This window comes from Brachycentrus maculatus, unplaced genomic scaffold (assembly GCF_059751285.1).
Source record: "Brachycentrus maculatus isolate JH-2025_06_01 unplaced genomic scaffold, ASM5975128v1 h1tg000027l, whole genome shotgun sequence".
NCBI classification, from domain to species: domain Eukaryota; kingdom Metazoa; phylum Arthropoda; class Insecta; order Trichoptera; family Brachycentridae; genus Brachycentrus; species Brachycentrus maculatus.
This window is the reverse complement of record NW_028280781.1, coordinates 624,297-652,018: the sequence shown is the minus strand read 5'-3', so window position 1 is coordinate 652,018 and position 27,722 is coordinate 624,297. Positions and strand designations below refer to the sequence as shown.

General features: G+C 30.4%; 1 protein-coding gene across 1 annotated transcript in view; it reads right to left on the bottom strand.

Moving 5' to 3' along the window:
- Window positions 1-27,722, bottom strand: part of nAChRbeta2 (nicotinic acetylcholine receptor beta2) — a 51,602-nt gene that overhangs the window by 22,186 nt on the left and 1,694 nt on the right. The window contains exons 2-10 of the mRNA XM_088270631.1: window positions 26,980-27,179; window positions 26,121-26,249; window positions 25,063-25,224; window positions 24,315-24,471; window positions 23,407-23,534; window positions 15,004-15,179; window positions 11,009-11,161; window positions 7,223-7,350; window positions 4,006-4,118 (exon numbers count right to left, since the gene is read on the bottom strand). Coding sequence (XP_088126757.1) covers window positions 4,006-4,118; window positions 7,223-7,350; window positions 11,009-11,161; window positions 15,004-15,179; window positions 23,407-23,534; window positions 24,315-24,471; window positions 25,063-25,224; window positions 26,121-26,249; window positions 26,980-27,179 — 1,346 coding nt within the window. The remainder of the gene's footprint in view (window positions 1-4,005; window positions 4,119-7,222; window positions 7,351-11,008; window positions 11,162-15,003; window positions 15,180-23,406; window positions 23,535-24,314; window positions 24,472-25,062; window positions 25,225-26,120; window positions 26,250-26,979; window positions 27,180-27,722) is intronic.

Below are 27,722 nucleotides of genomic sequence, written 5' to 3'. Positions count from 1 at the left end.
ATTTCCCCAGGGAACCTCATAGCCGTCTAGAAGACTTAAGTAGCCCTCTGAGACTCGACACACATTATGAAAAGAGTATTCTTTAATTTACATATGCAAAAAAAGTAAAAATCCAATAAAAAAACTTTATATCATATCACGAATTAATTCATCAAGATTTATAATTTATTATTGCTCAAAACAATCTGCGTCTAATGAAACAATCAAAACATGCTTTGCAATTCATATATGAAAAAGAGCGAAAAATAAATATTCCAAATTTTTCCAGAGTGGAAAAATATCTCAGTATTATAAATATACAAACAATGGACTAATGCATCCTTTTTCTGATTATTTTCTGAAAATATCCATAGACTAAAAAATATATGCTTTGATAAAAAATTCAAAATGATTCAATATTTTTTTACTGAAAGGGTATGCCAATATTTTAAGTGTGTCTAAATTTTTGTTCACAAATTCTAGATTTGTTTTACATAGAAGTTAACTACGCATCACTTGGCTGGCGACATCTATGGTTAAAATCAGTTAGTTTTTATTGGCAGAAACCTTCCTTAAATGAATTTAGGATTCTTTCCCGAGTTAATTAAATTTTGGTATCAAACTTACATTTCAAAAGCATTTCAATTAAAGCATAAATATTTTCAACTTTGCGCAATTCCAGGTTGTCAATCATATTCGTAAGTGTAAGGGATGGGTACAAATGGTCACTTAAACCAGCCAGTGACAAGTCGTAAGCCAATTTTTATTGAAACGTCACAAAAAAATATTCATAAAAGTAATGTTAAGATAAGTCTTTTTTAAGTTTTATTAAGGTTTTACAATATTTGTTCATATTTTGGTTTCGTGGTTTAAAAATTATTTCTCGTATTTGGAATGATGTTAAAAAATATATATATCGTATGATGGCGGATATTGCAGATGAAACCACAATGCTAATTTTCCACATTAAATTTATGTAATACGAATTTGATCGTTATTTTGAGGTTGATCAAACCTCGTAAATACACCCATATACAAGATAGTATTAATTGCTGATAATACATATACTTAATATCCAGGCAGCGTGATTCCCGTGTATGTAATAACACATCACACAAGATCAAAGCCCAAAATTTCAATCTACGTACATACCCCTAATAGATATGTTGAGATAAATAACAAAGCTCAAATCGTGATATATCTAGACAATCTTAATATATTTACAATCGATATTTTCGTAATTAATTCAGTTTATAATACTAATAGTTTAATTTGGCAAGCCCACCTCCGTGGTGTATTGGTTAGCGTGTTTAGCTACCTTGCAGGAGGTCCCAGGTTTGATTCCCAGCGGGGGGGAGGAAAATAAGTATTGGTGATTTTACACTATAATATTTATTTCATATTACCCTGGACTGATCCCTGAAGCACAGTCGTAATCACCTTGGCTTCATGTAAGTACGATTAAGATAACATTGCGTCAATACTATGCAATACATAATGCACCATTTGGTGCGGATAAGGGTTAGAAGAATTTAGTTAATAAGTCGTTGGTCAACATACATACAATACAATACAGTCGGTAATTTATCAACATACATACAGCTCTCGTGAGGATGATAAAATAATTATATAATACAATCGTATATTATCCAAGACTAAAGTGGCATGTTGCAAAACAGGACCCCATAAAATGGACCCCTTAAATTATGAGATGGATCCCTAAAATTAGGGGATTAAAAAAGACGTCGGAAGACCTCAAAAAAATAATGATGACATAACCGCTCTAGGGGGTAGAAACAGGCTGCTAATAGCAACAGACCAAAAAAAACGAAGGATATGGAACAGGGCTAAGACGGTTTAAGAAGAAGAGGAGATTATCCGTACAAACCTATTTAATGTATATTTTCAGCACGTGTATCAGTTTTAATATATCTGTCAGTTAGCACGTTGGGTCTCCTGAATTGTTAAAAGCTTTAATGTGCTAATATGTCGGGAAAGCTTGTTTCAAATAGCCATGAAGGATATTCGTATATGAATATTTACTGTCAGTGTCCTCTAGATTCTAGCCACACATCCTTTATGTACGCTTTCATGTATAAATGGCTCCTTGAAGTCAGTTCCACCCCAATTTAAATTAAATCAAGTTGAACAGGGAATTTCATTAGAGCTTAAAAAGCTTTTTATTATTTTGGTCTTTTTTCATTGTATAAATTTGTACTTAATTTTGCAAAAAAATGGCTATTGAAGTATTGTATCCAATTTTTTGCATGCGAAGAAAAGTTGATTTTTAAAAGTTCTGAAACAAAATAATCACTGCATTTCATGATCTTGAATTCCTTATTAAAGAGTTAGGAATAGGTACTCTATTTACGTTCTCATCAGCGAGTGTCATTGCTTCTGAATTATTAAGAAGAAAGATGAGTTTTCTGCACGTAAAATATATTATCTAATTCAGCTTCATACACTCGAAATATGGATCGTATTGTAAATTACTCCTAAAAATATATTTTTAATACTAATGTTAACAGTAGTATATTCAAAAAAAAATATTTTATTTTATGAAGCACTAGATTTTTCACCTTAAGGATGATATTTCAATATTATAGTTGTCTCAACTTGAGATAAAGTATCTGTCATTTTATACGACGGAAGGCTGATCATTCAGTGTTTACGACGTAGAATTAAGCAGGGCAGTAATGAGCATGTAAATAATATGCAATATCGTGAACGTTGCACAATAGTATAAAGAGATCACTTAAGCCAGCCAAATGCAAAATCGTTAGCATCTCAAGTTGAGATATCTATAAAAATAGTAGATTCACTTTCCGTATTATTTATCAGAATATTTTTCACTTAATCTCTATAATATTAATTTTTGATAAAAATTCATATACTTAATTTAAATAAATTATTACGTAATAAAAATATCAGATATCAAAACACTGTTTCCCTTTACGAGTTTTTTTTTAAAAAGACATGTTGTTATTATCGGTATATAAATTATTCATGTTTTCATTGCACGAGCCGTTTACTCTTAATAGCAAAAAAATGTTAATCTTTCCATTCTGTAATACATATTTTAAGTTGGGAATGGTGAAATAAAGAAGAATGATAAAAAATAATGGCATTTTCTGACTTGTTATACTTGTACGATATGACATTAGTTATGAAAATTAATTGATAGACCCAGGTATAAAAATAAACTTTAGGGAAAAAAATCTTCATTTGACCTGTATCCGTACCGAATGATGCATAGGGCACCGCGTCACATCGATGCGGTGTAAACTTGGTAATCAATTATTATATGAAGGCAAGGTAAGACATTATGACGTCCAGATTCTTGGATCGAGGAGTAGAATACCATATATTTGATGATATACATTGAATATTTTTACTGTAACTTTCACTCAGTAAAACATGAATTTATAGTAATTTTTTACCTTAAGAGTAAATCGACAACTAGGTAAAGGCTATAAAACTTATAAAGTTGAGGCTCAGAGAGCGTGATTTTACGGTTTAAGACTATTTTAATTGAAAACGAATAAACTTTTAAGGGGTAAGCTAATTATTTTACGCACGAGATATTTTGTTATTGTGTTCTTTTTATTAATCTTTTTTTCACTATTTTACGGTCGAAATCAACTTAGTTAAACTCTCTAACCGTTACACTACAGAGACCGACAAATTATATACATATATATATATATATATATATATATATATATATATATATATATATATATATATATATATACACACACACATGTGTGTGTACATATACATAAACTCTTGCTGTTTCGTTTAAAACATCAGCTTGTATCAAATGAATAACGTTTAATATGATTCATAATGGATTTCTTATTTTCGAAATATCTTTTCTCAATCCTCCAACCAATTCCAGTCTATCGAAATTGAAATTCAATAATCCTATGATAGCAAACCTGCAATTAAATTGTATTCCCTGAACTCAAATAATATCTCTTTGATTTTTCACACCATTTATATTTTGTATTTAGTGACACTGACCTCGTTATCCTTGTCTGCGTCCTTGATGTGCTGTGCAATGAACCGCACCCCGCGTAAGGCAGCCTGGACTTCGGGGGACATTGTACGAGGGAGCATGTTTTCAGAGTCCGCAACTGTTGAAATCAAAACAAAGTTCTCATCAATCCTATTCTCTACAACATTTTGAGTGTGTCCAAATACTTGTTCACAAAATCTGGATTATCTCCAATTACAGGAGTTATTTTCATATTATTTTTTGACATCTCATCAAATTGTAATTGGAGATAATCCAGATTTTAGGAACAAGTATTTGGACACACTCAAAATGTTATGAATAAATTATCTGGTCAAATTATAAGCTTAAATAATAAAAATGAAAATGTTATTTTCTGGCGTTTCTCATGTGTGTGATTGAAATCCAGGATTTGGACCTCACATACTAATATAAGAGTTTCTGCTTAGTAAAAAGCTTCTTTACATCTCACCAATAGATGTCTCTAGTGAAGTTCTAGTGATTCAAGAACAAGGTTTCTAAATTGGTTCATATATATAGAGCTTCCAAGAATTTGAGTAGTGTGGTTGTCAATAATGAATAGAATTGGTGAATGTTACACGTGTGTAAAGTGATCATTTAAACCAGCCTATGACGGTCGTCAGCCCCGTAAATGCCCAGACTTCCATATTCTTCTTCATCTTTGATGAGATGTTAAAAAATAAATCCTATTCTCATTGAGGTCCAATGAGGTGTTTTTTTTTTACATCTCGACATAGATGAAGAGATATATGGAAGTCAGGGGATTTACGGGGCTTACGACTGTTATAGGCTGGTTTTAGTGATCACTCCTATATTTGTAGATAATCCAGATTTGTGAGCAAGTATTTGGACACACTCAAAATGTTGTCACTCAGCCGTTGCAAACATCCTTCGCCTCGTCCCCATGCATGCATTTCCTCAAGCAAATCCTCTAATTATTCCGACCCCTGATCTGACTACATTCAATTATTTCAAATACTTGATCATGTACTTAAATTAACTTTGATTTTTATATTAAGGTAAATCCTAATAGCAGATAATCCAGATTTGTGAACGAGTATTTGGACACACTCAAAATGTAGTAATGTAAATACATGACCTGGTCAAATTATTAGCTAAAATAAATTTAAGATTATTTTTTCAAGTATGTGAATATAATCCAGGATTCGGACCTCACATACCAAAGAAAAGGTCTCTGCTTTAAAAATCCTTTCCTTATTTCACCATAGATGCCTGTAGTGAATATTTTATTAGAAAATTATTAAAATGTCTACCAGTTTCGAAGCTTACCGCTTCTTTATCAAGACTGATTAATACTAATGATGATAACGAAACGGTTAGCTTCGAAACCGGTAGACATTATAATTAAGTTATAATAAAATATTTATGGTGATTTTAAAATAAAGTTACATTTTAATTACATATCATTATTTTGTTTGTAAATAAAAATAAAACTTGTTACTGGCAGAAACATTCATTCACTGGGTGACTGCAAAATAAATAATTTAAAAATATATATATACTTATGTATCATATGATAAACTACATTCCAAATATCTTAACAGAATTATATTAAAAATTATTTTACAAAATAGACACTAGGATGTTTTTTTTCTTATAAAAAAAAGGGAATAAAAAAAAACACCTTTACGGTTGAAGCAAATAGTGCTAATTTGATTCGTAGGTGCTCATACATACTCGTATAGTGAAAGTAAATCAAATAAATGGTACGTATAATCATGACACTAAAAGTAATGGATGTGGTAAGGGATTGAAGGAAGAGGGGGAGGACGTTAATGGGCGATTAGTAAAAGGTAATATTACGAGTAATATATCATTTCAAATTAAGTTTATTTAACATAAATGTCAAAGCTTTCAAAAGCAAAAAAAGAAAAATTTCAAAAGCGTCTAGTCTTGGTAGATGAGATCAAATAAAAAATATATTTCACTTATATTATTTTTTGACATCTCATCAAAGATGAAGAAGAATATGGAAGTCTGGGCTTAGCTCATAGGCTGGTTTATGTGATCACTTTACACACGTGTAACATTCACCAATTCTACCCATTATTGACAACCACACTACTCAAATTCTTGGAAATTCTATATTTATATAAACCAATTTTGAAACATTGTTCTTGAATCACTAGAACTTTACTAGAGACGTCTATTGGTGATATGAAAATAAGCTTTTTATTGAGCAGAAACTTTTATATGGACACACTCAAAATGTTGTATTTCATAAATGTTTTAAGTGGTGTTTTCAAAAATATTATAAAACAAAACAAACATTTCATTTATTTATTTTATTATATTGTTGAAAAGTAAATTATAACCATGAAAATAATACTTTAAGTTCCGAAACGAAATCCCGCCGAGGAAAAAATCAACAAATTACAACATATGATAGTCAAACAATTTTACGCTAAAACAATCCTTACATATGCATTAAAAAATTACTTTCACATATTATAAGAAGACAAAACACACATATCACAATTAATACGCTATGAAGAAACGTGTATAGAACCATAAGATCCAAAATCAGAAACGGCCCAAACAAAACTAAACACATACCTCTTTTATTCAAAATGACTTTGATTAGTATGCAATAACTGTGCAACCTGCTTTTATAATCTTGTAGTCTTTAATTATCAAAATAAGTATAAAAAAGCTATTCATAAATGGATAATGGAGGTGAGTTGTCTGAAATACATCGCATCATTTTTGCCAAATCTTGTTTGATTTCATGTCATATACGTAAACACTTTTATTAAATAAAATTTTATAATGTGCCCTTGGTACGAAAAACCCAGTAAGGGCACAGTATTGTTAATTACAATTTGTACAGTAAAACCCCAATATTACGGACCTCTATTTAACGAAATTCGGATAAGACAGACAAAAATCCGGTCAAGTGAAAAAAACAATAGAAACGTGCTGTCAAAATTCTACATGCTTAAATTCAAGTGTCGCCTTAAGTAAAAAAATGCGGCCATGATTATCACAAATATAATTTTGTTTGTGTTTTGTATTGTTTGTTTATATATATTTACAGTGTTTATGTATTTTTTTAAATATTTTTATTCATTTCAAATCTAATTTTATATGACGGATGTTTTAACGGATATCTCTTATCCCAAATTAGTCTGTTATATCGAGGTCTTACTGTAATTTAGCGTATGATGAAAAATAAATAAATACCTGAAGCGTGGGGCAGGTGAGGTCTCGAGTCATCATCCGAACCTCTTCCGAAGGCCTGATCTACGGAGTCGAAGCCTTCTTGTCCACTCTTGTAGTCCGGAGTGAAGGGGTCACTCAGACTTTCACGGCTTAGTAAAACAGAAAAAAGAAAACGTTAATTAATATTTGAAGTGCAATCCTTTGCTCTGTTTAACATTAAATTGAAATTAAAATTTATAATTTAATATCATTTTATTTAGAACGAGATAATCGATAGCCCGCAACGATTTTTTTCTTTTAACCCAGATTAAATTTAACGCAATTGAATATTTTACTAAAAACACCGTTTTTTTTTTTTTTTTTTAAATCTTCAAAACAAATATATATTTAAAAAAAAAAAAGAGTTATTGTAAGGTAAGGAGTCAAAAATGTTGAACAAAAAATTTTAATAATTAATTTATTCTAAAAAATCGAGTTTGGGATGCAGAGCAATGGGAACTGTTGAATAAACAAAAGCCTGGTTCTTAATATATGTTATTTGTAATAATTATTTGTCACAAATAAATGAATTACAAACATTCCAATAGTACATTTCATTCAAACCCTTCCCGCACTGCAATGGTGCATAGGGCACTGCATCATATAAACGCAGTGTTATCTTGATCGTTAACACATGAATGAAAGGTGATCAGCCCTCCACCTCCGGTACCCGTCCAAGGTATCATTGAATAAATATAAGATTGAAAAATCACTTATATTTATTTGACCCCCCCTGGGAATCGAACCCGGGACCTCCAGTACGGTAGCCGAGCATGGTTACACCATTACACTACGGGACATAATACATACAATACATCAATAATACATACATACATGAAACATTATTTCTCAGTATAATTTTGAAAGGTGAGGCAAAGTGTTGGAAGAAAACGTCGATTTAATTTAATCATAGGATAAGATTGAAAAACAATACTGAAAGATTTTAAGATGAGAATATGGAATACGAGATAAACCTTAAAAAAATAAATAACAATAATACAAAGAAGTAAAAGGATTTACGAAAAATACATTTTCCCTCAGAGCGAATTCGTAGAAAAAAGCTTATTTTATTTACGAATCCCTCTGAATACATGACGAGCAGAATCGTTTGTAAGTTGACTTTTTCTGACGTCTAACTAGCGGCAAAAGTTCGAGGATAATTCTTCGCGGGATAAACTGTGAACACATTCAAATTTTCGTACATACAGGGTGGCGCCAAATTAATCATCCCATCGGAAGTTGTTATAATTTTTGCAAATGGCGTCGTACGTCAATCATATTTGACGTATCGCTCACTCCTTTCAAGAACCTCATAAATCAAAAATCGTAAATTTTTAGTTGTGGATGTTTTCGGAATGCTCAGAAAATGTTCTATCCCAGCAAAAGAGGCATATTTTTAACTTTATATACCCGCTACAGGGCAGAAAGTGTTGTTTTTGGATTTTGAAGAAAAGGTATTGTGTAATAATTTTTTGAAATGTACTTAATTTTTTCGAAATGGAGAAAAAACCTTCAGGTTTTACCTTAAAAGATGTGTTGCACAGTAAAAAGTTCAATAAGTGGCTTGATATTTATTTTTAATACGTTGTATTATATTTTCAAACTTTAAAAACTTTCTCCTGAAAAATCCAAATTTTTATTTATTTATGACGTTCTTGAAAAGAGTGAGTGATATATAATCTAAACAGCTGCAGTATATAAACAAATTTAAGTTGATGTAAAATTAATAAACCGATTTTATTAAAAATTATCGTTTTACTAAATAAAAAAGAAATAAGAAGTGAAAATCTTTATTTGAACCTGGTCGAGTTAAGAGTCGAAATAATAGGCGAGTATGTATGACGAAATGCATGGAAGTGGACTAGGCAAAGGATGTTTGACACAACTGAGGGGAGCGGCGTTCTATTCTCTCTGCCTACCCCTGCGGCAAGTGGCGTGATGGTTAGTTAGTAAGTTTGTAAACAATTATGTTAAGTGGAAAAGATGATATTCGTCAAGTGGCTACCAACAGTGTTGATACACATTTATGCTAATTTTTGTTACAAGAATTTTTGTTTCTCTATTAGTGTATTCATAAGTGTATTTTTTATTTTTATATTAGATACTGTATATATGTATTATATGTATTTTCTTAAAGGCTTCAGCCGTTCAACAAATAAATAAATAAATTTTATTAATTTGTTTGTATACTGCAGCTGTCTCGTTCACAAATTTCAAATATGACTGATGTATGACGTCAGTTTCAAAAAATATAACAAAATCCGTTAGGGTGATTAATTTAATAAACTTACAAAATAAAACATGTATATGTTTAACCCTGATGATGACAAGTTTCTTGTAAAATTGTAATAATAAAAAAGTGGTTAAAATCAAAGTTTTTATTTTTATTTTATAAAGTTTATAAAATGTGCCACAAAATATCTGCAAAAAACATTTAAAATTTTATTCATTTTTTGCCACCCTGTACATATTATAGAATAAACGTTGAAATGCTAAAACATCGGGACACTTTTTCAGCGCTGCACATGTGAGCGTACTCGAAAACCCTTTCTTCCGTTTCCCCGCTCTGGTAACTGCAACTAATGTTCTTCTGACGCCACCCTTAGGTGACAGGTCACGGGATGAAAACAATTATGTAACTTGTAACACGGGTTTCCTCTCGAGTTTCCGTAGAGAATAGAGCCTCCCATTTTTACTTTTTGCCCGCTAGGATTTCGACCGCTCTTAAACATTTCTGATCCACATATTAAGTATTTACTCTACTGAAGTGTTTAACAAAATGCGGCGACAATTAATGGTGTTTTCGTGTTTTTTGACAAGCGACAAATAGTTCACATTTTAATTCTTTATTTTAGTCCCGTCTGTCTCCGTCTGTCCGCTTCCGTAGTGTAAAGGTCAGCACGCTCGGCTACCGTTCTGGAGGTCCCGGGTTCAATTCCCAGGGGGGTCGAATAAGTATAAGTGATTTTCTCACTCTGATATTTATTCAATATTACTCTGGACTGGTACCTGAAGCGGAAGGCTGATCATCTTTCCTTCATGTGTTAACGATCAAGATAACACTGCGTTTGTATGATGCAGTACTATATGCACTATATGCACATTGGGTGCAGATAAGGGTTTGAAAGAAAAAGAATTATCCCTCTTTTTATTAACCTGTCAATCTAACATATGGTATAAAAATACAAGGAATCGATTATTACAATTTATCGTACTTATTTTTTTCACACATTTTAAATAATACACGTAAAAATAAATAAAATTGAAATCGCAATCATAAAAATCTAGAATCCTTGTTTCATTTTTTTGTAACCTGAAATATTTTATTACTTCATTTTTGTCCCATTTTTTGTTAACCTGCTAATCTAACATATAATGTGAAAATTTAAGAAATCCATAATGATAATTTTTCTAACTTATTTTTTCATATACTTATATTGATAATACACAAAAAAATTAAAAACCTTGTAAGCGTCATCATAAAAGTCCAGAACACTTTTTCATATTTTTGTACCCTGATCACTTTTCATTCGTAATTATTTCTATTATTTTTAATTTTACTTGGTTAATACCACTATTTCTTAAAATCTTTCATGACTCGTGATTTGATATATTCAGCATCATTTTCAAACACGGTTTATCACAATCTATCAAAGAAATAAGGCTATTTACCAAGTAAAATTAAATGTGACCAATCAATTTTTGTATTTATTTCATCTCCAAGAAAACCTATCACCATAATTTTTAAGCATAAAAATGATATCTTACCTCATGTCAATTTCGTTGGTGTACCCATTCGACATAAAGGTGTCGTCATAATCAGGAAGGGTGTATTTGGTTCGCCTCATCATCAGAATCTTGGGCATGAAGTGAAGGAATAATTTCTTTACCCAATTAGGCATATTGTGCGTTGATGGAGACCTGAGAAGCATTTGGATCAAATACGTTAAAACATTTTTATTATTATTTATGATAAAATATTTCTATAAACCATACAAATTGAATTTTTCGACATAAAATTAATTTTCATTTAATCTTATTTTATTTGTATTTTTCTTGGTAAATACCACTTTTTCTTAAAATCTACTGCGACACGTATTTCGATGCATTCAGCATAATTTTTAAATATGTGTAGTATACCATATACGGTGTTTGGAAATGATGCGGAATGCATCAAAACACGTGTCACAATAATTTTTAATAAATAGTGGTATTTACCGAGTTAAATCTTAAGTTAAAAATGGATAGATATTACCACGAAGTGGCTGTCTAATCAATTAATTAAATTTTTAATTTTTCTACTCGTACTACACAATTTTTAAATGAAAACTTGGTACCCTTTTTGTTTTTTTTTAAATTCAATGTTCAATTTTATAAATAAATTTTTAAATATTCACTCTATGGAGTATTTTATTTACTGCATTTCAGAAAAAAATTATTTGTGTAAATATGTTTTTCATTTGTGTAAAACAATATTTTATTTGTGTTTAAAACAAAGAAGATAGTATTTTATGGGGGACGAACTCAATTTCTTTTTTTTTTATTTTATTAATTTGACTACCTACGTTGAATATAGTCAAGGACTAAGTCATCTGATTTCCCTTGTGGTTCCACCCCTAACTTAACACTAATAAACTCAATTAAGGTTCAAATCAAACTGTGTACATTGTATTTCCGGATGCAAGGTTACTCCTATAACCACAAGACTAAATGTTTAATTACCAATTTACCTAATTATTGGTTCCTGCTGCATCGACCTACAAGACAACCTATCACAAGGTTAATTATAGGTTCAATTTGACGTCACAGTTCGCCTATTACGAAAACATAAACTATAATTATGAAACTATTAGAGACAAAATGTAATAAAATAAATTGTGATGTTTCACTTTATTTCATTTTCTTGAAATTCAAGGTACGGTAAACAAAGCTTAATTCAAAACATCAAATGTTCAGGAGAAAAAAGCAATTTTTCAGTAGTTTTTAGTTCCTAGCGACTTGAAATTAAACATAAATTTCGTAAAGAAGAAAATATTTATATCGTACGAATAGAAACATCAACTTTATTAAGACGTTTTTCTTTAAAAATGCTTAAACAAATAATTTTGAATAAATAATATAGCACAATTTTCGTGAAATACTACCTCAAGGGCACTTCACTATGAAATTAATAATACACTTATTTTATAAAACCCCTAAATTTAAGTGTAATACCACAAAGTGAACGATGAATTATAATGAGAGTATGAGAGTGCGTTTATATGATACAGTGCCCTATGCACCACCGGGTGTGGATAAGACTTTAAAAAAATATGATTTATTTATCTGATCACTTTTTATCTTCTGATCTTAGTTTTCATTTTACCGTAAGGGGACACAAACTCAAATAATGATTTATAATTTTTCTCTCAAATGTATGGAGTATAGCTCATTCTATACAAGCTTTTGATATCTATTGCTTGATTACACTTCAAGTCAAGGGTACGGTTAGGTGATTGTTTGAAATGCAGAATAACTCAATGAGTATAGCGCATCCTTCATATTGCACCATATACTAATTGAAAACTAACCTGGCTACGTGAAACTAGGCATGGAAAGTTTAATAGTTCATAGTGCACATCAAGTGATCTGAATATAGGTAGAATATTCAGAGAAGTTTGCCACCTGAACAAGTACGAAACTATTTTTTCTGTGTTTTTGTTAGTTTCTTGTGTGTGTTTTTTTATTAAACTTATAAACACATCTTTTTAAAGTAAAAACGCGCAAAACCTCTATTTTTCTGCAGGTAGAAGAGAAAGGATAGGGAAGATTAATGTTTAAAAAAACATCGCAAAAAAACCAAGACCAATTGAAAATAAATGTTTCTTAAATATGAACCCGCGACGCCAGTTTCGCAGTCGAGCATCTACCCAACTATCAAATTACGTCACAGCGCCCATCACTGAAAGGACGTTTTTTATTTTTTTTACTTTTTTATTTTTTTTTTTCTCCCTCTCACATTTTTTTGCACCCTGCTTATATATGCAAGGTCATGTTACGGGTACGGGATTCTTGCACTTTTGCTTTAGTGCTTTCGGGTATGCATTATCTGGGAGATTATCTATTTTTTTAACATTAGACCGGATTTTTTGTCCTTTATATCCGAAGTTCGTTAAATGCTAACTTACTAACCATCACGCCGATTCGCCGCAGATATAGGCAGAGAATAGAACGCCACACCACTCAGTCTTTGCAAACATTCTTCGCATCTTCCAAGTTTTATAGCATCTCCTCATATATACCCACCGATTATTTCGACTCCTAACCAAATACCGGTCCGTCATATCGAGGTTATACTGTACTGAGAATGTGTAAGTATTGTATATTACGTATATCAGGGTTCAGATTCGAATGTGCTCTCTGTAGGCTATAGATTACTTTATCACCGCTCGGGGTGTTTTACAACGGGTTATGGCCGCGTTGTTAACTCGTATAATTCCGCCGTTTGTATGAACGTGTTATTGCCAGGTCCCGCCAGCATTTTGACGAATATGCAAAGCCCCCTTCCACACTTCACGAATCCCTCGGGAATATTTACACTGTTGCGAATCACATATCTCATTTGGAAAATGAACCTATTCCCGGTTAAAGGCGCCCAAGATGGGGGAAATGAGCGCGTTTCCCATGGTAATATAGGGGAGAGTATTTCGGAAAAGGTTAACCCACCCGACCTAACTTATTCTTCCTTTTTTTCTCTCTGCTCACCGTGACGTTGCAATTTATTTGATCTCATTCGATACAATCGTATTTTTTTCACACGTAACTTTCATCATTTGAAAATTTAAGAGGGTAGTTTTTAGATTATTTTTTGGTACGGTAGTGAAGTGATCAACCTGTTTGGCTATTTGCTGGAGGTTCTGGATATGATTCCCGGGGGAGTTGAATCAAATTTAACACTTTATCATTAAATATAAGTAAAATGTAACATTGTTTTAAAATCACTATAAATATTTTATTACAACTTAATTAGAATGTCTACCGGTTTCGAAGCTAATCGCTTCTTTAATCAAGACTGATTAATCAGTTTTGATTTTATATAATTAATTAAGTTATAATGAAATATTTGTAGTGATTTTAAAACAAAGTTACATTTTAATTATAAAATGTAAAATCACAAAGTTAGTACCTCAAATATAAATTATAGGTGAGGTTTCTTTAGTAATAAGTTTCTCATTCCTTTTTTTAAAAATTATCTTTCAATTTTATCGGTATGTTTATCATATCGATACTATCAATTATTAATCAGTCTTGATAAAGAAGCGGTTAGCTTCGAAACCGGTAGACATTATAATTAAGTTATAATTAAATATTTATAGTGATTTTAAAACAAAGTTACATTTTAATTATAAAATAGAAAATCACAAAATATAAGTTACGCTTTCTTTATCTTTCATCGTTTAATTTACTCATTTATTGAGTGGCATTACATAAAGTAAATAAGGTGGTAAATAAAGTAGGTGTATTTTATCATACCGCAAAGTCAATAATGCTTTTAAATTACGAAATATAAAATTTACGATTTTTTTTTAATATGAGTCTTGAAACGAATGATTGAATTATTTTATATTGTCGAAAACGGAATCGTTTCCAAGTGTTTACTTTTACTTTCTATATTTTGGTCGTCTGTGTTTTGCATAATAATGTGTATATGTGTTTGTGTATGTGTGTGTGTTAACATCTTTTTTAATGACTTTTTTTAATGAAAAAAGGAATCGATCTCTTACCTGAAGTGCACGTTGAGTACGCAGACGGTCATCCAGACGCTGAGCGACACCAGGATCATGGTGAAGAGCAGGTACTTGCCGAGGAGCGGGATGGCGAGGGAGGTGGGAGGGATGATCTCGGCCAGCAGCAGGAAGAACACCGTCAGAGAAAGGAGGATCGATATGCACAGAGTTACCTGAAACGCCCTAGCCAACTTAACACCACTGGACCACCAAGCCTGTCCAGTCTTCAGTCTACAGTCTTCAAAACCCTTCCCTTACGGTGCTAAGAACTTCCGCGTGCAACGGTGTATGTATTTTGCACAACATTTGAAAATGTGATTTAAAAACGGGAAACATGAAAATATTCCTAAATGTTGCTTTTATTGAGCATAGTTGAAGTTGAAATGCATCAATTTTGTAATGTTAGCTCTGAAAAATACCTTTAAAAAAATCAAAAATTCATCTCAATTGCCGCCGTAGCTAGCGTAGCGACACGACCATCCTGAACGACTGCTTGTGCGCTTCTAAAATGAGATCGTCGGAAACAGAATGATGCCGCGAGCGCGTGTACGTAAAGTGCGGCACGCACGCATACTATGAGTAATATTTGTGTATTGGTGATTCTTCACCGATTTTTTTTACATTTTATTTATTTCCATCGCTGCAAATAAATAACTTTATTTTATAATACTTTTGTGTAACACGTAAAAGTATTACGAAGGAATACTAAAATTCTGAGCCCATATATATTTTAATTTTTATGGTATTCTCATTTTTAAAGTCAAGTTGTAGTAAATACATATCGCCGGGAGGGGAAGGTTAACTAGCTATAAAACCTTCGTAATGCCATCTTTGTCCAAGCGGCCAGACTATGGAATGAATTACCTCTCCTTGAAAAAAGTGCACCTTCTCTAATAACTTTTAAGAAACGTCTGAGACATTACTATTTATAATTAGAATCCTAACTGTCCATCAAACCTCCTCCCTTAGTTTTTTCCTCTACCTCCTTCCCTTAACTCCCTTTTTCATGTGCTTTCCTTATTATCATCAATTTGTAATTTATGTTTTATTTAATGTTCAAGTATGTACTATCTGCCCTCTGATTGCTAACAGCTATATATGGTATCAAACGTTTTGATCAATATCACTGGTCTGTTTTAGGTTGATTGGATGGTATAGTTTTTTAACAATAAGCCCACGAACGTACTTGTTTATTTTCTGTACATGAAAGATTAAATAAATAAATAAATAATTGACCTTGCTCCGAGTAAGGTTTTAGTACCGATTTAATCGAAACCGTGACTCGATGCTTTTGCGAGACTTCGAGATAACCGATATTATTTTATTAACCAAGAAAACATTTGTATGATTTACGATTCTTTTAATGACTTTATTGCGCCTGTTTTCAAATTACGTATCGTCAATTTTCATGTTTCGCTAACTTGTTCTATATTAAAACGTCTTTTCTCGATTCTTTTAATGACTTTTTTCGCCCGCTTTTAAATTATACCTCACAAATTTTCATCTGTTTTATCAACGTGTTCTATAAAATTACCATACTTTGCTTAATTCTTTTAATGACTTTATTGCGCCTGTTTTCAAATTAAATATCGCCAATTTTTGTCTGTTTTACCAACGTGTTCTATAATAAAATTACTTTTCTCGATTCTTTGAATGACTTTATTTTGCCTGCTTTCAAATTTTATGTATATTGCCAATTTTCATATGTTTTATTATATATACGACTTTGTACTTTGACTTATACGACTTATATTTACGACTTTTCTCTATTCTTTTAATGACTTTATTTCGCCAGCTTTAAAATTATATATACATATATCCGCAATTCTCATCTGTTTTACCAACGTGTTCTATAATAAAACGACTTTTCTCGATTCTTTGAATGACTTTATTTTGCCTGCTTTCAAATTATGTATCGCCAATTTTCATCTGTTTCATTCTATAGAATAAAAAAACGACAACCGTATAGCTTTTTCTACTTGTATTTTATTTAACCAGATGCTGGGTTTCATCGTTACCGATATCATCAAACTGATGAGAGACTAGACAAAATTCTTTGTATTTTCAGTTTTTTTAGTATTTAATGCATTTACTTTGTGTTTACTCTTTTTTACTTTTTTTCTCTTAAATGTTAGTTATGTGAGTATATAACCACTCACCGGTGAGTGCTTTAAACATGGCATACTATACGAAAACAAATATATAATTACAAGATTAAAAATACATCAAACAAAATAAAACATTTACCACGTTTAGTGAGAGGAACTTTGACTATAAGGCAATAAAGCTATATAACCCATATTATCCATAGTCGTTAAATAACGAAACTATGTGTGAAAGACCTTTTAATAATTGATTAACAGAGGCAAGTAGATTTGTAATATATCGTATTAATCGGTATTAATTGATCATATTACTAATAAAATAAAAATAATTAATCAAATAACTTTAAGTATTGGCACGGGAAATCCCAGTGACGACACATAATTGTAAATTTGGAATTGTAAATATGCATATGATAAAAATTTAATTAATTGATACAATGCTTATAATTTTAATATTGGACTGGCAGATTAAAACATATATCGATGCTTGGATTTATATAGTCGAATTGGTCCAGATTTGCATGCTAAGTGCTAGACGATGTTCTGGGACCAGCTTTCTGCTATAAATATCACATATGGAACTACGCTAATTAAATTAACAGTCGGAGTTATGTTTGGCCGTCACTCTGGTTCTAAATTCGATGGTTCCCAACTTTCTAGACTCCAATAGCACGCCCTAACGAGTTTGCATCGCTTACTCGATACTGGCCGAATTAAATACTTGAAATTTCTGAAATCAAATTTAACTTGGCAAAGTTATATTTGCCTTTTAACTTTAGAAAATTTTAATTGACTTCTATCTCCCGATTCACCGAAATACGTTACTTTTTCAATTATGTTCGGAGAATTTTGTAATATAAAGCTACAATATACAAATAAATATTAAAATATCCACTTTGTCGAAACTTACATCTTCTACAGTTATCCACTGATTCCTTTGAAATTTGACACAACGTTGTATTTGAATACGCGCGTGATTTTATCTCTGTGAAAATTTAAATGTGAATGTTCGTTTGTTCAAAACCTTAAGTCTTCTAAAGTTTTTCTATGCATTCGAATTTGCAGCATCCGTTTTTTCTCTACTTTTTGGTATTGTCAGTCTTTCATATTCGTACATTGTCGGTTCTTGGTCGCACATAAAAATAGCGGAAATCAGTGAGTCTCTGTCGTAGGTCGGGTGCTTTCGTAATTTTTGTTTACTTATTAATTACGGCAATTCTCAATGTTCCTATAGTTGCAATGTTGCAATTCTAAAAGTACCAAAATCGCTATCGATATCAATCAAAGAAACAGTTTGTATGTACCAGACATAAAATATATATTTACACGTAATTATTAATGAATTCGACAGGCTAGTTGAGCGATTGTTTCTCATAATATGGTTAAGAAATTATTTATTTGCCTCAAACGCCACATAATCAGATTTTTTCTTAAATCGTTTTACGTCGGGTTTTTAATGACCAGTTTATTAAACACTGAATGATTTAAATTGAACAACAAACTCTTCGGATTTTTTTTCACAAAATATTTTATGATGATGCGAATTTCTTTAATGTACTTTCGGTACGGTGCAAATAAATTTATTTATCCAAGAAATAAATTTATTTTCACAGAAAATTGATGTAAATTCATTTTGTTTTAATTTATTTCAACCCATAAGACATCTTTTAATATATAATTTATCTTATATCTATTATTTAAAAAATTATTTAATTTATTTATGCTTAATTTATTATTTTTTTATGTCCTTCAAACTATAAAAATCGGCGCCTACTGAAAACTAAATACAATTAAGTTCTTAAGCTGTCATTAATTATAAAAGAAAATGAAGACTGAACTGAAACTTCTGTTAATTAATATTTCAACTCTAAAAACATTGATAATGAAATAAAAACATTTAAATTAATATTATCATTTTTTTTCTTCACATAAGCAAAATATAATATATTGGCTCGCTGCATATTTAATCTGCACAATAAAGCTGAAAACCATTAAAATTAACACATTTAACATCTATTTTTTTAACTAAAATAACTTTTTTAACATAAGTTATTTGCACAACGTCTATTTCTAACAACATATAGCTTACTACATTTAAAGCAAAATAATACGATGTCAACATAAAATCTAAAAACTGTAATGGTTATATTTTTCTATGTTCCCAAAGCAGTTTATTACGTTAGTTGGGAAAGGGGTCTATATTTAAGACGTCACTTGCTAAAATGGATAAGTAATGGATATTTTTACGATTACTTTCTAACTTTTAAAAGGGTTTCTTTAAGGGTAGTAGTAGTATCTACGATAGTATCCTAGCGTACGGCAATGTGACCTTTATTTGGGGATTACAAAGTTCAAGAATTACTACAGGACAACCAACAGGAATCGTGTATTTATTTATTGCTTGTGTTTTTAATTTTTTATTTAATTTATTGTTTACACACCCTTTATCTGTTTTATTTTACTAATTTACTTACCACCATTTTATTATTTATTTATCAGTATAAACATTAATAATCAGTCTTTCGGTTGACATTTATTTTTGCAATTCGACTAGTATAAGAGGTAGCAACTGCTTCGATTGTATTTTAGTCGCTATATTAATAATGGGATATCCTAAACAATTTTAAAAAGCGGCCAAAGATTTCTGTAACATAATTTTTATATTTTATTTATTGTTTCGGCATTAACTTTGTGGTAAGACATGTTACAATGATTAAAGAAAACACTTGTTTCAAACAGTTATTATACAGACCTGAATGATGGAAGTTTAACTTCTGAAACATGTAGTCTATAATAAAACTCAAGTGGTAAAAAACTAGTGTTTTTTTTAATCATTATAATTTTTATATTTATCGACGACTCCATTTACAAACTACTCAACCATCGAATAAATTGTAATAATTAGAACGATACCATTATAAATTTATCCAAAAAATTCTTGTAGTTTATGACAATCATTTCTGCATATTCTGGAAGCTAGTTCGCTTTCAACATTATAAAATGAAATTATTTAGTCTCTACTTACAACATTTATGAACATATTGTCTTAGCTATAGCCGTTTGAACTAAAATGCCCACACATTGAATTTGGATGCGTTTTGCGTGACTAAGAACATGTACCTACTTTGCTATATTTGTAAGCCAATTGCATCATTTGCTTTGATCTTAGCTGGTGAATCTGTATTTTGTATACATGTTAAAACATCGAACGAGCTAGAAACATACACATTGTACGAGTACTCGGATATCTAATCTTTCGGAGACTCTGGGGAAATCTCCAACCAACTATTCAAGCTACACTGATGGTCCAACATGGTGGAAGTTCAATATTGCAAAGGACATGACAGGCAGCTCTATGAACAATCCGGAGCAGTCCAAATTTCTAAGTCGTTTTGATTATTCTGGTACACCATTCATTTCGACTCGGTAATGTGAACTGCTTGGAGTGGATTGTTCAACCGAAAGGAGTGGGATTCTAGGGTTAGATGCTAGACACAAAACATAGAGGGTTACATGTTACATGTTACATATCAAAATCAAATGTAATTATTTTAATATTTGTTGATTCTGCATTAACTTTATGGAATGGTATGTTGATTATTTATTTAAAAAATAAACACTTGTATTTCACCGCTTATCGAGTTTTATTTCGTTACACACGACTAGTTACGGAAACTACAGTCGTTTAAAACTACATCGACAGGTGATTAAAACTAACGAACCAAAATATTATTCAGGTATGTATAGAGGTTGGTAGGGTAATAAGTAGATGCGGAGGTTAAAGGACTTTTTGTAAAATGAATAATAATGGTAACCTACTTTAGAAAAACATATTATTAATTAATGTTTCATCAGAATTATATTTTTTTATATATTTTTGAATTTTGTAAATTGTTCATGACATTTGAACTTTGCTTGTAACTGAGTGTAATAATTTAATTGTATGTGAGTCAAATGGGTGGTTAGTTTCTATTATGTGATTCGCGAATTCAGAGAAATAATTACTAGTAAGTCCACGGTGATGTTTTTTATTCTTATTTTCAGATTTCTCTCAGTTTGGCTACTAAATTTTTAATCGCAGTCTCTACACCGCTTCCGTCTAATATCTCGATTTTTTTATTTTCCAAGAATTTCACCTAAATTATTATTACTATAATACGCAGGTTGGATATGAAAAAGTGGTATTATACAAGTGCATATTCTTTTTAAGTAATCTTTTTCTTCATATCTCTGTTTCAGGCGCATTACTTGAGACATAAATACGAAGTAATCCATTTATATTTCATCACACACAGGCTCTGCCCGTATGACGATCAATTTTATTTATTTCAATAGTGAAGTTTTGAAATATAAATTTACATATGAAACATATTCATTATACTAGGCAGCTGTAAATATCTGAAATTTCAGGCAATCATTTCATATTTTGTATTGATATTCATTCTATGTATTTTTGGCAACTTACAACATTGACACTTACAACATTGTCTTCACATTTCCATGCCGCATGCTGCTAACATGGTTTACAACATTTAACATTTACTGTTTTTTTACAACAATCATAGCTTTTCCAAATAAGCACACTTCTTGCGCATCCCCTTTGTATACATTTACATCTCAGTGTAAATTCTTTTGTTTTTTTCTCAATATTTTTTTGCAATTATTTGTATTTCAATTTCTGATCAATTTTCTACAGGGGTCTATTTTTAACTATTTTTTGTTATTTTACATTTTCTAAATATTTAATACAAGTACTTACCTTCTGCAATAAAAGTATGTATTAATTTGTAATTGTATTTACATCCGGCATTATCATAAAAATTTAACTAGATTGAGTGTACTTACAATTGACTATCAAAATCAATTTAACTGTCCAATGAAAATTATCTGATAATTTAATCGTCTTTTAATTTTTACTTTCTCCTCAATCACACAAGCCACACGTTTAAGGTCTAACAATTAGACAGCATCATCATAAACTTACCTTGACTAGTATTGATATTTTCTCAAGTATATAATATGAAAAATCTAAAAGGAAATCTCGAATAAAATATGCCATTATGTTTTGATTTTTAAATTATCAACCATAAGGTTTATTGATTATCAATTCTTTTACTAAGACATGTACATACAATACTCGTGTATTATCAAGGTAACTCAACAAATCAATTTTTTTTCTTCTTACCCTCATTCACACCTAATGGTGCAAAGGGTACTGCATCAAACTGATGCAATGATATGTTAATCATACTAAGCTAAGTTGCTCAGTCTTAATTTCCAGGTACTAGTCCAGGGTAATTTAAAATAAATCTTAGAGTTAAAAAATACCGTCATTTATTTAGATTCCCCTGGGAATCGATCCTGGCACAGCCAGCATGGTAGCCAAATACGGCAACTAGTAAGCTATGGAGGCGGACATTATAAATATTCATATTTATAATGTCCATATAATGTAGTTATTTATAATTTATTTTAATAGATTGACCCTGTTCTTAGGAAAAAATCATTTGATTCGAAACTAGTCGAATTAAATAGCTATGTTAATTTTATGTACAAATAGTGTAGTGGAGAATTAAACTCTAATTTCAATTATTTTTTAATATTTTTTTAAACTAAATTAGTAGCGTTTTGTATCAGCATTATATTTGTCGGGTTATATATCCAAAATTTAACACGCTTATTGGATTGAATTCTACTTTTATTTACATATATATGATAATATGTGACGCGTTTCGTCTTATTGAGACATTTTTTACTTTTTTTTTATTTTTTTATTTCTTTTTTATTTTATTTATTTCATAAATACATAGATACATTCATGGATATATATTTATTTCATATATACATTTACTATATGTTATACGGCTCTTTAGGCATGGCCTGTGTTGAGCCGAATACAAACATGTTAATACAATTTTTATATTTATTATCGAACATGTTGAGTGCTTGATAATGTCTTAATAATACGAAACGCGTCACATATCATCATTTATATGTAAATAAAAGTAGAATTCAATCTAATAGCCGTGTTTAATTTTGGATACATTACTCAATTCAAAATGGAATTCTACCAACTGTCTGCAGTTACAATAAATAAGCCTTATATTTTATAACCTCCCATCGTATTATTACATCTATCCTAACCTAAACTAACCTCTCATCGTATTATTACGTAATTTAACAGATTTTCATTTCCATTGCTTGGTCTAGTCAAATATTACAATAATGCGAAATGTAAAGTATTTAATGACACCAGCGACACGAAACTTGCAGCCATCCGTCACAATACGAATACCTTCTCGCCGGAATCTGACGGCAAGTAGAACACCAGTACAGTCAAGAAGGTGATACCGACGCAGGGAATTATCAAGTTCACCGTGTAGAACAAGGTCTTGCGGCGCATCGTCAACTTGAACGTAATATCTGAAAGTGAATGCCTCACAAGGGTCAATAGTGAAAATACACATAAGTTTATAATATTTTGAGTGTGTCCAAATATTTGTTCACAGATCTGGATTATCTCCAATTATGAGAGTTATTTTTCAAATTATTTTTTAACATCTTATCAAAGATGAAGAAGAATATGGAAATAAAATGCTTATTTTCATCTCACCAATATATGTCTCTAGTGAAGTTCTAGTGACTCAAGAACAATTTTAAATTAGATAATGTGTATAAAACTATAAAACAAGAACTTGAGTGGTGTGGTTGTTAATAATGGGTAAAATTGGTGAATGTTACACGTGTGTAAAATGATCACTTAAACTAGCCTATGACGGTTGTCAGCCCCGTAAATGCCCAGACTTTTATATTATTCTTCATATTTGATGATATGTTAAAAAATAATATAAGTTTATAACAATATTGTACTTCCTGAAACGAATACGTCTTTCAAATTACAAACACTATATAACAGTAAAATTTGATTTTTTTTAATACCTTAAATAAGGATGAATTTTTACTATGATAATAACTTAATGTGTTGGAATTGAAGATTTTTTTTCAATAAAATTTTGTAATCTAGAAATAACAAAATCGTCAACATGTGCAAAGAGAGCAACGCATAAAAGCAACTGCTTCAAGAACCTTCTCTCACTTCTTCTCTTCACTTCACTTCTCTCGCGCATTTTTTTTTTTGCACATAGACCCGGATTTTTTTCATAAATTTCAAAGGGTGTTTCATTCGTTTTTCCGGTAAAATACCTGAAAAGGGTTCCTTGCAGCAAGGGTAAAACTCTTCATTCCTCGTCGCTGGAACTTCTAGTATATCCCATTCCACCGACAGGTAGAACTCACTCAAGTCTATACCAACATGTACTAAGTTGCTGCCGGGAACTTGACCCATGTGCTTCAAGTCGACCTGAAATCAATCATAAGAGAAGTGTCAACATATTTTAGCACATCCTTTTCATGACTACAAATATCAAATCATATCATACTTTAATATAAAAATTTAATTTAATTTAAATAAAAAATCAAATCATACTTTTAAATAAAATACAAAATTAATTTTTCAAGAGCGGCAACAGATAATAAAGAAAATCAGTTAATTTTATTATTTTGATAACGTCTGTAGTTCTCAAAACTATTGGTGTTTTTATTAATAAATTCAAAATTGGCCTTATCCCTTTTTTTAATGTAATGTTGTTCCACAAATCTAATACTTAACCAATAGATAATATAATCCTGTTGATATTCTGTCCTTCTTTTTTACAATATTTAATATTCCTTACTTATAAACATCAATCGAAATGAACTTTTTCCCTTGCAATAAAAGCTACTTACAAGTCTAAATAAAAATCATGCATCTTATTAAACACTACTTATTAATACGCCATTTTTACATACAAACTGATTCTGGAAAAACCTCCCATAAAATTTATTTGCAGACAAAACGTTCTAAGTAAATAATTTAAAAATTTATTTTTTAACAAATGAAATCACGTCATACCTGAATACCATTGTAAGTCCAAGATCCAAATTTCATGAAGCAAGTTTGCTCGTCAAATGGAAAATATTCGACATTTATTTCACAAGAAGATTTATAAATGGCGGGCGGTTTCCAAAATACTTCACCAGTATATTTTAGAGTCGCCTTTGTCATCAATGTCACCTGAAAATTAATTTATTGATTTTGGCATTTCTTTTGTAGAACTCTATTTTAATTTATATATTGAATGTTAAAATCAAACAAGCGTTTGATTTTAACATTTAATATTTATATATATATATATATATATATATATATATATATATATATATATATATATATATATATATATATATATATATATATATATATATATATATATATATATATATATATATATATATTTTTTTTTTTATTCATTTTTATACAATTTTTGTGAGCAAATGACAAGTATATATTATGAAGATATACATATTTTTAGAAAACAACTATTTCAACTCATTAATGCTTGTACGTAAGGAAATATGTATTCTTTTCAATTGTTAATATTTTATTACATATGTGCTGTTTGAATAGCAAAAAGGATGTAATGAAAAAAAGTTTTTTCTTGAAGCTTGCGATTGTCTTTGCACTGAAATTAATGTAATTAGAAAATAAACGAAGAGATTTGATTTAAACTTATCGAAATGTGTAAGTTAAAATAAATAGTAATAAAAATATTGACTTTTTCTTATTTTAATTGAATTTTAAACTATTCAATTTTTTATGTACGTTTAATGTGTCCTTTTTTCTTTTGCATAGAGAGTAAATATTTGTTTTTTTATTGTGTACGCAAATGTTTTAATTTCTGACTAATTTTTTACACCGAAGTGGCCCAATATAAATACATAACAATAAAGTTGTGGTAGAGTGGGCTCAAACCCGGAAACAACAGAAATTTCAGAACATTGTAAGATTTCTGTAAATATATATGAATAAACGCTTTCTGTCTATATCTAATTAAGTTTTACTTAACTAAGGTAAATCCTTATTTAGTTACAAAAATTTCTATTGCTTAACGCAAATTATTTCTATTTTACCTCGTAGTTTCCATCCCAATTGTTGTATAACACAATATCAGGAAGCCAGATGTGTTCTGAAGGGACATACAGCATTTCAACACCACCATACTCTTCTGGATCCCATCGTAACTTATAATCGAACCATTTCTGAAAAATAATATTATCCCATAATTATCAAATTGTATTCATATATGCATTCGTATATGCATTTTGAGATTTTGACGATAATTTTTTCGATATATAAAAAGCCCACTTTTGATATTATGAAAAAAATTGCCAACATTGTGATAATTTGATAATGGTTTTGAATTTTATGATTTTTTTTAAGTACATTGAATGTCAGAATTTTGAGCACTTCATTTAAACGGGGTCAAATCCCTACCTGTTCATTTAACATGATATCACTTATATATCACTTTTTTAATTTAATTAATCAAAAATCGTTAGTTTAATTTAATTTTTAAAAAAACAAAAAAAATCTTTTTTTAAGATGTAAATATACAGATGGATGTACACATATCATCGGCATAGTCCGTAGAGTACATCTTATGGAATGTTACCCTAAATGGAGTTAGACACATTCGATTAGACGAGTGTGTGTAGATTTTATATACTACAACCTAAAAGGTTGGTAGAACTTTATGGTTGAAGAGGAAAAGGTTTAAAAAAAAGTGGCGCAGTATATTAGACCGTAAATAATAACAAGAAAAATAGGATTAATTCATTTATTTGGAAAATTTATTAAGCGCCATTTTCGTAAAATACTTCCTCAAGGGCTCAAGAATATATGAGTATATCCCCTTTTTAAAAATGGAAATCGCCAAGTGGAAACTATAATATGTTCTTAAATCTCGTTTACAATTTTTTTTAATCGTACCTGTTCAACCCAAAGGTTGGTGGTCATGACTTGGTTCTTGAGGTTGACTTCCATGAGCTGACTCAACTTGAGACCCAGCCACACCGTGAGGGTCTCAGTATTGTTGTTAACGGGCCTTATGAGACGGTTGTAGTTACTCAGGAGATCATCGTAGAGACGTTTAGCATCAGGGTTCGCTTCTATATGTTTCACAGTAGCGGCTGGAATAAAAATTTACCAATTGTCTAAATAAAACATTTATTAAAACTTAAATCGCCATCTGCGGATTTAGTCGAACGATTTAAAAAAGATAGGGATTTCGTAATAATTTATATTAATAATGTTTGCAAATCGCTCACTCCTTTCAAGAACGTCATAAATCAAAAATCGTAAATTTTTGGTTGTGCGTGTTTTCGGAATGCCCAGAAAATGTACTATATCCTAGCAAAAGAGGCATATTTTTAACTTAATACTTACCCGTTACAGGGCAGAACGTATTGTTTTTGCATTTTGAAGAAATGGTTTGTTTAATTATTTTTTTTAAATATACCTACCTAATATTTTTCAAATGGAGAAAAAAACCTTCAGGTTTTACCTAAAAAGATCTGTTGCACAGTAAAAAGTTCAATAAGTGGCTTGATATTTATTTTATATACATTTTATTATATTTTCAAAGTTTAAAAACCATCTCCTGAAAAATCAAGTTTTTTTACTTATATGACGTTGTTGAAAGGAGTGAGCGAAATGTGAAATTATTCAAATTA